At 36.8% G+C, this 12482-nt stretch overlaps 1 protein-coding gene across 5 annotated transcripts in view; it reads left to right on the plus strand.

Annotated features, from left to right (window-relative positions):
- The window catches only part of pitpnm3 (PITPNM family member 3), a 125218-nt gene that overhangs the window by 20840 nt on the left and 91896 nt on the right, over positions 1-12482 (plus strand). For 3 of the 5 annotated variants that reach the window (XR_002874410.1, XM_023961424.1, XM_023961425.1), the window contains exons 2-3: positions 96-170; positions 256-351. Coding sequence is in view for 4 of the 5 variants with exons in the window: in XM_023961424.1 (XP_023817192.1) it covers positions 137-170; positions 256-351 (130 nt within the window). In the remaining variant the exon portion in view is untranslated. The remainder of the gene's footprint in view (positions 1-95; positions 171-255; positions 352-12482) is intronic. The other 2 variants (XM_023961426.1, XM_023961427.1) reach the window with 1 other exon arrangement.

Here is a 12482-nt window from a genome sequence, read left to right on the forward strand (position 1 = left end):
CGACACAACTGAGGTTTATATAAGGCTTCATGTCCAGCTTTGACAGTTGAAAAGCTACGCACCAGGGACCCTCACACTTACCTTTCACTCTACAGCATTGGAGCAGACAGCAGGGTGGCAAAAGAGAAGAGAATATATGGATATATATAAAAGTGTGACGTGCCAGCCCTGTGAGTGTTATGATCAATGGCCTGACCCTGTCTGTCATTCTTGGTCTAAAAAGAGATTTTCTGTCATTTTCTTCTTTATTCACAGGCTCATCGAGAAAACACAGTGCCACTCATTGGTGTCTGCAGAATATTGCACAAGAGTCGGTGGACAGCTCTGACGAGGAGTTCTTTGATGCCAGAGGTTAGTGGTTTTTCAGTTTCATTTAACCTTGACGTTGGATTTTCTCTAGGGATGGGAATAGAAGCCCCATGAAGCTTCCCTTGAGGTTCATGTAATTGTGCCGGAAAAATGAACCAACCATTCAGGGCTTTGAAACTACACAGAACAGCGGCATCTGGTGGCGGACTGGATGTATATCCACATATGTTTCAACAAAGCTCCTTGTAACACTTCAATGTGGAAATGATGATAAAAAACGTAAAACTGAACAAATTTTGTTAATGATGATAAAAAAAATGTAAAACAACACAACATGTGACGTTTTCTGTGAGAAGTGCTTGACACAGCAAAATACACGTCATATGAAAAAAAATAAAATAAACGCAAAAAAAAAATGAATAGTGCTAGACTCGAACCCAGGACCTCTGGACGTAAGTATCACTGAGCTATCTCTATTCACAAGAAAATGACATGCCATTATAGATTGATTGCAGTGTTTTTTTTTTCTATACACAACGTTCATAGTGTATTGTTTTATTAGGAAAAACCGAATTGAAATGATCCTGAGCCACACAACATTTTTTACTTGGAGCCATGCTAAAGTGCAATGAACTGACTCTGATTCCAATACAAGGGAAACAATGGAACTGGTCAGGAAACATTCGGGATTCATTTCGCATTTCTAGAGAATAGCGCGCCCAACTGTTAAAAACACAAGTGACATCTGAAGCGTGGTTCGACCAAACGAAGCATTTGGCGCGTCATACGCCATCCACCACATGATCTGCGCTAGTTGACACACGCCCCGAAACATTGTGCCGAAACACTCTGTTTCATGAAGGTGAAACGCGCGCCGAAGCGCCGTATCAAACGGGCCATCCCTAATTTTCTCCATATTTTTGGGACGTCTTCACACTGCTGCGTTGCGGTTTTACACCGTTCAGTACAAAAACTATAGAACAGTGAGGATTGTGAAAACCAGTTCAGTCTTTGGAGCTAAACTTCTTTAATTGTTCAAAATCTCTATGTGACAGGATGTTGCATAGACTTTAACATTTTAGTGGCTCAACTTTATTGGAGCTTCAGTTCAAGTAATACAAAAAATCTTTGGTGATAAACATGTTTTACCACTTAAAAGGAAGCGCAAAACATAATAAAAAATAACACTAAATCCTGCTACAATTTCATAAATGATGAAAATACTGTGACCATCTAAATTTTTACGTGTTTTTTTTTGTATAAATTGACTTTTTACAGTCTTATTATTCAAATTACATAACAAAACTGAGCAAAAGAGTCTTAACGCAAAGAGGCTTAATACTGTTTGATTATAATTGGTAAAAAGGGTTTGTGGAAAAACTGACTCATCAGAACATTGGGAAAAGAGGCCACCAAATGTTTAGAAACAATTTTCTTTCCTTTGCCTTTCAGCTGCTCTTTTCAGTCGTCATCAACCCCATCCACAGCATCTGCCTCACGCACACCAACTACACTTCATGTCCTCCTTAACTGCATCCAGAAACCTCCTCTTTGGTCTTGCTTTCTGGTATCTTTAACCTCACTAACTTTTAATACTAAACCTTAATTGTGTGAAGCATCTCGAAACAATTTACTATATTGTGTTGCTTTCCCACAGAAACAAATGTAGGTATTTAAAAAAAAAGGAAAGATGCACTTTGATTTTGTGAAAATGATGAATTGAAACCTCTGAGGTGTTACTGTATTTTTTTTTTTATAATGGATGGGAATCAATAAAAAACACATTAGATGAGCTTCATGTTGACTATAAATTATTTTTATTCATTTTTTTTCGTCACAATGTTATCAAAATTAGACCTTCACTCTGGATCTGAAATGTGTTAGTTTGGAGAAGAATTAAAGCACAATAGTGGGGATTCAATCTGTAATTCTTTACATCAATTCAGCAAACAAAATTAAAAACATTTTCGAACAAACATTCTCATTTTGACTCAAAAGGAAAACTTGCATTTATTTAATTAAACAGGGCAAATTAGTAGCATTTTAAGCAATCAAATTTTGCTGCATTTGCAGCTCATGATAGAAAATATTTCCTGTAGAAATACAGTTGTAGTCTTTATAATTACAGCGGAAAATTTTAGTTCCCAAAAATAAAATTGAGGCCAGCTATGCAAAATCTTTCATAAATCTTAAGGTAGATAACAGCGATGCAGAGTAAAGAGTCGAGACAGGCGATTAGAACTTAGACTGACAAAGGAAATGGAACAGCCAGTGTTGGTCTTAAAGGCTCAAGTTGTAATAATTAGACTGGAGGTAATGGAAGGCAGGCAGGAAAATTAACCCCAAAACAAATCTCAAGACTCGCTGAGTGGCATTGTTCTGCAGCAATTTCAGGAAAGAAATTATTATTCATTGCATGAAATTTTCTCATTTTGCTTAGACATGAAACAAACAGTTAAGACCATTGAAATCCCATTCTAATCATCTTTTGATCTGTTTTAAAATCTTGTCTTTTTATTATGATTATCTTGTTTTTAGCCAAATTTTTTTTTTTATTTTCTTGGACATTTCTGCAGAGCAGCAGTAGTTCATTAGAAATTCACCTCTGAGTTGTAGGCGGGACTGTTGGCGCAGAGTAAGCCAACCCCACTTCCCATCACCCATCTCTTTACACGCTCTCCCGCTAGCTTACAGCCCCCACAACCCCAACCGAACATTGGTGGTGCAACAAAACTGGTGAGCACTATTAAAGATGTCTAGCTGTACAGTTTTAAGCCAGAGCCCAGTTCAGACAAGGAAAACAAAGACAAACATGCAAATGGAGCGGAGCAGGGAGCTTCTGCCTTGCCATTATCCTGCATCTCAGCTATTAGGGTTTTCCAACTCTGTTTTTTCATCTGCTCCTGATTCACAATTTGATTAAAGAAATACTCAGAAATACATAGTTGTCGTAATAAATGTCCTCCCTCATGAGAAAATAACCCAAGTACATGTTGAACACCAAAAACATGCTTTTTATCTAAGTGGGTCTTTAAAAAATAAAAAAGATTGTGGAGCATTTTTTTTTGTCAGTTTGTGTGATCCGCTATGAAGGTGATTAATGGGAACTATTCCATGATTGATTTTATGACTAAGCAACAAAAAATGTGTACCAAATGTATGCCATGTTTTCATACCTTTTACTTCAAGACCTGTTTTTTCTAAAACGTTCACGTAAATGGAATCAAATTAAAGTAGTGGCACTATTTGGAGTTATGAAGATTAAAAAAAATAAAATCTGCCAAAAATAATTTTATACTTGAACAGTGTCTTAAAACACAAGTTCTGGGTTGTGTTGTTGCATAGGTTAATACAACTTTACATGAAGCCATCTAATCTTCAGTGTTGTGTTAAGACTGGTGTCTTAAGATAATTGTTGTCTTCCCCATGTAAAAACAAAATGAGGTCTAAAACAGATCAAAACTTCTTTTTATTCTTTAGGATTTTATTTTAAAATGGCAACAGGGAAAGTCATGCAGTTATATAAATTGTATTTTTATTCTGTTCATTCATCATTATTGATGTGAATTACATTATCGTCTTCCTCTCACTCGTTGAGTCTAAATCTATCACTCACACCCCTGGCTTTGTTTTCATATCCCATCTCTGTCTTTCCCTTCATTTTAGATTAATCACAAAAGGGGACTTCCACAGTGCACAGTCTGGGGTAGATAGGAAACCTATATCCTTATCACAGCAGTGGTAGATCTATGGTTGGTGTTGCTCTTCAGGTATTTAGTCAGAGTAGCGTGAAGGAACCTAAATATTTCTGGGAGACGAGCTAACATGCATGTGTTGTATGTTTATCAGTGGATTTCACTCTCAGATTGTCTGCAGGAGCATTTTCCACACTCAGCCAGGAAATATCTGTACAGCGTGTGAAGGGGAAAAGAAAATGATGTATCTTTTACAGAAAGTGCAATAGCAAATAGAAGATGAACAAATATCTGGCATATTATTTACTAGGCATATTTTATGTCATTTTGCTCCAAAACAATGAAACTTTAATTCATATATGTATTTTGCCAGAAGCATTTTGCTATGAGTATGAGTTATCAATAACAACAAAAGAAGTAAAAAAATTGTAGGATTCTTCTTCATTCATTATTTCTTTGGATGTTAATGACAACGAATACAAGTATTTGACAAACTTTTTATTTTTTATTTTTATCTAGAGCTTAAAATACAATGAAGAGGCTGGAGGTTTGGAGGCTGCCTTGCAGAAAGGCTCCTGGGAACAGAAAGAACACTTGATAGCTAAATTGCAAGACTTGAATTTCCAGATAATAGAGGCAGCGTGAACAGTACAGGTGCACCAAATGAGCATTGCAGCAAAGGATGGACGACAGACCAGGGTTCCTATGCTCAGGGGTCATGAGTAATGTGGAACAGGTGTGATGCAGCCAAACAGCAGCAGGGGAGGAGACGACCTAGATCTTCATTCAGGGAGGAGGGGGAGAAGACAGCGACGTTACCAGGCAATCCTGACACTTAAAAAGGCAGTTAATGAGGATAAATGTCACAACAGTTTCATGCAGTTCTATATAGTTTATGCTAAGCTTGTGTAACACCAGTAAATGCTCCAAAATGGTGAACAATTATCTCTCTGAAGGATGTCAAATCCAAAGTGTTTTTCATATACTGATAATCTGTCTTTTTATTAATCAGAACAGACTGGATCAAAATGCCCTTTAAGTGCACCATCATACATGGTTGCCATGTTGTGGTTTCTAAAACATTCAAGACATTTTAGAGATCCCCTTTGATGCAAAATTGTGTTTTAATTGTCTTTACCATGTTGTTGAAGAATTTTTGGAATTTTTCTCTTTATATAAGACATATTTATTAGACAATTAGACAATAGACAAGGCCTCTTGTGTTGGACATATTTTACTTTAGCAACAGGGGTTGTGAATCTTCTGACAAACCAGAGGTATGTCTGAATAAACCCCTTTTGTAATCGAGGCCAAACTTTATTCATTTTAAACCATATTTGAAAATCTTTTGTTTTGGACCGGACGGAAGAGGAAAGGAGGGAAGAACAGAGAGGGATGTTAGAGAGGGGGGATAGGAGGGTGATTATAGAAGGAGGGGGGTAAAACCATGAAGTAGCATAAAGCAACAAGTTGCTGGATGTTTATAATCATTACAGTGTTGTTCAGATGTAAAACAAGTCTATAAGGGTGGGGCCTGTCCACACACACACCTAAATGTTATAAACATACCTGTTGGCTCCAAAAAAAATTGCATTTCTGCATTTCTAAATATTCCTTTATTTAAATCCTTGTCAATCAGGAGCAGACGAAAAATAGTCGTTGGAAAAAGCCCTGCTCAGTCCCAATTTTGATGCATCCACTTGCAGACAAATAGATCCATGTACGTCTTCATTTTCCTTGTTCGAGCTGGCATCTGGCTCACAACTGTACGGCTGGATAGCTCCAATGTTGCTCGCCATTTTTGTTGCACTTGTAATGTTAGCTTGGGGGTATAAGGGTCTGTAAGGTAGCAGGAGAGAGTAAACAAAGGGATAATGGGAAGTTAGGGGAGGCCTACTCCACGCCAACAGTCCCGCAACAACTTTAAGGTAAATTTCTAATGAACACCTGCTGCTCTGCAGAAACTTTTCCTAGAAAATGACTTTCTTTTTAAAGGTGAAACTGCTAAAGCACGATGAGTTCCTGAAACTTAACAGATCTTTCTTCTTCATTATCAAACAAGGCAAAAAAAGCTGGATATCCAACTGTGCATTACCCCCGGGCTCTTTAGTTTAGCAGTGATGGCAAGGTCCATTCAGACTGTCCTTCTCAGAAGCCTCTGTATGGAGAGAACTGCCACAAGTGATACAGATGTCAAATGGGTCATTAGAATGGATAAGACTGTTTCCATGTGCTCTGACAATTGAGATGAGAAAGTTCCAGAACCCTCAGTCAATGAAACCCACTTCTTTTACAGTTTACCACACTAATAGGTATCAGACAAGAACCCTACACAGACGAGCTGGAAAGAAAAGTGAAGAAAAGTGCAATCCTCCTCAGCATTATGTTTAGTTAGTTTTTCAGTAATGTTTTATTCCTAATATAATAGAAGTCTGAAAATAGCCTAAATCACAAAGGCAGGTTCAAAAAATGGATGCTCCCATTTCCATATCTGGGTAACTTTGTTGTTTGTATCTCAACAAGCATCTGTTGTCATAGCTATTTTGATAAAAATTGTTAGTAACGATCATATATTCAACAAACTGTTCAGTTTTTTGTTTCCTGAAAATTCAGAAAAAATGACTTATGCAATTCTTTTAAAAAGGTGTCTTTTTTAAATAACTGGAAAAACTATTTTAATTGGAAGGCAGTTTTATTGAAAAATCAACAAAATCATTTTCAAACCAAAGAGTTTGAGGATTTAATATAGTGGTTTTTCATCCGTCTTTTCTGCAACATAGTTTCTCTCTCATTAAATTTTTCAGTCCATCATTGAAAATAAATTTGCCAATGCAATCTGCAGAGCAGTTTTTTATCCATAAATGTCAGCAATGGAAGAGCTGCAAGCAAATGAAGTTCATCTTGGGAGAAGAAAAGGAAAAGCAAAGACCAGATGGTGTATTAAAAACATCTTGATGCATGTGTGTGTGTTATCTGAGCTCAGGGGAGTGTGGGGCTTCCTTTCACAGCAAAGGAAACAGAGGATTCTTTTCCAAACATAAACATATGCTCAGTATAAAGAATGGCTTCCTTAAAAGGGAAACCCACACAGGGTCATGAAAGATTACTGAAGTTTTGGCTCTCATCAATCACTTGCGAACTAGAACCCTGTGGCTCTCAACTCTAGATTAGAATAAGTTATTTGGCGACAGTGTATAACTGTCAAAAAGAAGCTAAAATAAGGGACGAATTGAACTGTTGACTGAAAAAATGACTGCGCTTTGGGGTTGTCTGCCTAAATTTACCAAAACTAAGTCAGAGTAAAATTTATTAATGCATTTCTAATAATTGCGGAAGTTCCATCTACACAAAGACCTGAAACCACATGAGAATATATGAAGGCTTCTTCTTAGAGACCTTAAGCAAGTACAATTCATAGAAACATATAAAGTTGTAAATGTTCTAAAGGAGTCTGACTTCAGATTGCTTTCATATTGTGGTGCAAAGATGAGATTCCTATAACATGTTATTTACTCCTTTCTTGGAGTACAAGAAGTTCAGCTCTCACATATGGAATGCTGTCACACATCAATGAAAAGAGATTATGGATTTTCACAGGGATCTTAAAGAGACAGTACAGAGTTACGATTGTCCAAAATATGGTTTAAATTTGTAGAAAAGGAGAATAAATTAAAAAAGTGACTTTAAAATGTAAAACCGTTAAACACAGAAAAAACACAAAAAATTGTGCATGTTGTGCTTACCGGTACCAAATGACTAAGAAAAAAACATTTAGCAGGAACTTAGATTTGTTTTCAAGTTATCACAAAATGATCCATTTGGAAAGTTTGTTGACTTTAATGATGAATGACGAACACTAAGCATCAAGATATCAGTCAAGCAAAAACCTTTAATCCTTTCACACTAGAGCTTTAGCTTTCTTCTTTTTCTATGTTTTTTTAAATTCTTTTCAAACTCCTCTATTGTAAATGAAATTAACGTAATTTCAGCGGATTCCGAAGCGGAGAACAGCAGCCAACACTTTACAATACTGAAGTGCTTGCGCGATCAACGATCGGATTCTGTTGTGGACACGAGTGGCTTTGCGCCGTTATGCAACACTTTATGTAATGTGTTCTAAATCGATGTCGATACACTATCTGTAACAGCTACCTGATCCGTCCACACATGCGCAAATATGACATCACTCACAAGGCCGGTATGAAAAGAACGCTTTTTACTGCAACAGATTCAGCTGATTCATGGTTATCACATGAACACGGTGGGCCAGAAGGGTCATAACACAAAATAACACACAACAATTTGTCACAACACTAAAAAAAATAACTCACAACCCAACACTAACACTAACTTATTGTATTGTGAGTTAAAATGTTGTGTTGTGAGTTATTGTTTTGTGTTATTTATTTATTTTTAGTAAAACAAGATTCAATACTAATATGCTTTTCAGATAAAGAAGTCTGTCTGAAGTGGAAGTATAAATAAAAGGGAAATGAATGGAAACGTCTATAAACCAATAACTCATTAATCACAAGTCTGCTGCTAAGTGAGCCATGATGTCAACATCATACATACCAGTGTGTTTGCTGGGATTTCAGGGGGGGATTTAGGCTGTGAGGCTTATGAAGAGAAAGGAAAATTCTACATTTTTATCAGTGCAAAGAAGGAGCATAAATGAGGGGAAAAAGAGGAACATCAAGACTTTTGTACTGAAGAACCTTTTAACTAAAGGCATTGTGACTGAGCCTAATTAAAACCGTACAGTTTAAAAACAAAGCTAAATTAAAAAAAGATGAAGTAAATGATTTAGGGTAACTTTTTTAGACCACCTGTGTTTATAACACTCATTTTCATAAAAATCTAAGCAATGTATTTATTTTGCATTTGAAATAACTAGCAGTATTTATTTGTAATATTTTTGTTAAATAGGACAAAATTTGACTTTTTATTTTTTAACCTCCACACTATCATCTTTTGATCTATTGTAAAAGTGATCCCAGTGGTATTTTAGTTTTATTGATGCTGTTTTTTTTTTCAAAATCAAGAATCTCTGTTTTCACAGACATAATTCCTGCAGAACAGGAAGAGTTCGTTAGAAAATCACCTCTAATTTTTGGGCGGGACTGTTGGCATGGATACAGCCTGCCCTGATTTCCCATCATCCATCTCTTTACATGCTCTCCTTCTAGTAAGCTAGAGGGAGAGCATGTAAATAGATGGGCAGCAAAATTGGAACTATCCAGCCATACAGTTTTGAGCCAGATTCCAGCTCGGTCAAGGGAAACCATGGGGAAAAATGCAATGAAAACATGTTAAAAGCACTAAAAACAACAATTTTAATCGAAGTGGGTCTTTAAAGAAAGCATGGAGTCAACTGTAATTGCAGAAGCTTTTTTTTCCCACTGAGTGGCTCCCGTTCACTTGATGAGTTGTTTGTTGCAGTTTCTAAGGATCTGTGTCTTTTTGTGAAAGCCCGCTGTTTTTTTTTAAACATTCCAAATATCTAGAGTTCCAAGCTGAACCCAGGAAATCTGAATCAGTTTTTATGTTTTTTATTTCAGAGTGGGAACATTTTAAGGGACCTGTGAAAATGGAATGAGCTTATAACTCTGTTATTCAAATGATGTGTAGCAGAAATTGTGTCATTTTTTTTCCTATTTAAGTGTGAGGTAAATAAGATAATTGCCTCCTTCTGTTTTGGAAAAGTTATCAACATCCGCTGCCCTTGGCTTAGTTTTGAAAATGTTGAGCGTTATACAATGCTTCTAGCAACCAAGTGAACAGAACTTTTCAAGGGAGAAGAAAACTAAAGTCCGCAGAGATCCAGAAGCTTTCTCTCTCATGAGATTTGACGTCAAGATTCAGCTGTTGTCGCCAGATGTGTTTATGTTGGTGTGAACTGGAGGCAGCCCAGCTGTTTGTTGGATGGTTTAACGCTGTCACCTCGGTTGATGAGATCCTCTGATGGGCACATCTGCCCGGGGCAGTGCCCTGCTCATGCATACACACCAACGCCACATTCAAAGACACATTTACAACCACATAACTGAATCATTCAGTGCAGAAATTCAAAATGTAAGGACACATGCAAAATAAGGTGTTCAGTTATTTTTTTTCCACCTATCCACCTTTATGAATAGCCTCCACTAACACATGCAAACCATTTATTAATAACCACAGGCAACTGGGGGAGTTTTATATTCTGCAATTTGAATGAGGAGTGAATATCAAAAACAGAGTTTATTTGGTTTGGTTTATTGAACATTTAGGAGTCTACACAGTTAAAACAGCTGCTCTTTTGTCGGCGGTGTTGCCCAGAACCAGCTCTGATTATCAGGATTAAAAAAACAACAAAAACATTCTGCTTTTTTGAGCCCGGCTATTTTGTTGACAGATTTACCCAAACAACCTAAACTCCAAGGAAGATAGAACCTCATACAAAAAGAATATTAAAAAATAAAAATATCTCTAATAGGAAATTATGTTTCTTTGATGTGTTTGTAAAATTCCTCTACATCTGCACGTATTTTAGGATCTGACTTGCGTATCACCTGCACAGCCCATGCATGCGGCTTTGTGCTCCGTGAATTGAATTGCACCAAACAGAGGGATGGAGAACTAGATGATAAATTAATAGAACCAAAAACAGAACCCTGGCTCTGTGGGACTCTGTAGCTAACTCGAGTGCAATGAGAGAACTGTCCATTTACATGAACAAACTGGTACCTACCAGATACATAGGATTGAGAATATAGCATAGGCATAAGAATAGTGCAATTTTCAGATCATAATAAAGTGTAATTTAAAAGCTTTATGTGATGCACTACCATTTATTTGTTTTTTGCTATTGTAGAAGCAGCAAGTAAATATCTGTTAAGCAAGCTGCTCGTTCAATTCCTCTCTTTGCTTTTAGAGGTAATGAACTTCTTTTTTGGTTAAGGCCATGTTTTTAAATGAGATGGGAGAAAAAAAAATAGATTCCACATGAATGGATATTCATGGCGATGGCTGCTCCCACACTTAAATGGCATAATAAATTGCTGCTAAAGGCTAAATGTGCTTGTAAGCGAGTAGGACGTGTGTTTATTGTACAGCTGCTGCTTTATCTTTATGAAAAGACTTTGCTTTGACTTATTAAACCTGATGTGACTAAGCTGACATCTGGATTTGCAAGAAGGTTTTTTTTTCTGCATTATCTTTGGCATTTTCACTAAGAAATCTGTCAATAAATGTATTTTCATGTTTTAATTGAATTTATGGTGCTTCAATGAAATCCAAACTTAATGGTTATTTCATTATACCATTGGAGGAATGGAATGGAAAGTTATAGTTTAAAACCTTCAGGGACAGAAAGGACCAGACACAAAAAATCCTTATCTGTGAATGTCAACTGGAGCTTCTGGAGGTCATATGGATGGATTTATCTCTGAAGACACCCTAGATGGAAACTCACAGCCACCTTTGCAGCTTTGCAGCCTCTTTCTGGTTGTGTCAGATGTACACATAGAGGTGTTTAGGTCCAGAACATGCCCCTCCAGCAAGATCTTGTTGAAACAAGAAATGGGACATTGATGACAAAGGGGAGGTGTTTTTTCTTTTTTTCTTTTTTTATCAAGTTAAGCATTTATACATTGCCTTTTTTATTAGATTTTGGGCTTTATCCATTTTCACTTCTTTTTCTAAATTAAAGTCCCACTGCAATCATTTTTTGATCAATTTTTAAAGCGTTCCCAGTGGTCTTTGAATTATGATTGTCCTTTTTAGCCAAAGAGAAATGAAAAATGTTAATTTCCAAGAGTGAGCATAGTTTCTGCAGAGCGGCAGGAGTTCATTAGATCTTCATCTCTGAGCTGTGGGTGGAACTGTTGGTGCGGAGTAAGCCTGCGCTTATTTACCATCATCCCTATGTTTATCCTCTCTCCCGCCAGCTTATAATTATTCACAACCCCAACCTAACATTAGCGGTGCAACAAAAAAGCCGAGCAATATTGGAGCTATGCAACCGTACAGTTTTGAGCCAGATGCCAGCTCAGATGAAGAAAACAAAGACATACATGGATTTATGTCTGCAAGTGGATGCATTAGAATGGAGCAAAGCAGGGAGCTTGTGGCTTGCCGTAGTAGCCTTTACGTCACACAAACAGCTTTTTCCATCTGCTTTTTTTCGTCTACTCCTGTTTCACAATGATTTTAAAATAGAAATACTCAGAAATGCAATCTTAGGCTTACTTTTATTCATATGTGTCATCCATTATGAGAAAAATGTCACAAGAACATGTTAAAAACACTAAAAACATGATTATCATCAGAGTGGTTCGTGACGTGTATGAACGCTCAGCTGCAGGACTACACCGAAACGCAAGACATTATGGAAAACTCATACGGTTTTAGATGGTTTACTTTCCTTTCTTTTATTCTTTAATCATACAACTCTGCATGCAATAGTCTGACAAACCGACTTGAATTGCTTCCTAAAAA

This window comes from Oryzias latipes, chromosome 13 (genome assembly GCF_002234675.1).
Source record: "Oryzias latipes chromosome 13, ASM223467v1".
Classification (NCBI taxonomy): Eukaryota; Metazoa; Chordata; class Actinopteri; order Beloniformes; family Adrianichthyidae; genus Oryzias; species Oryzias latipes.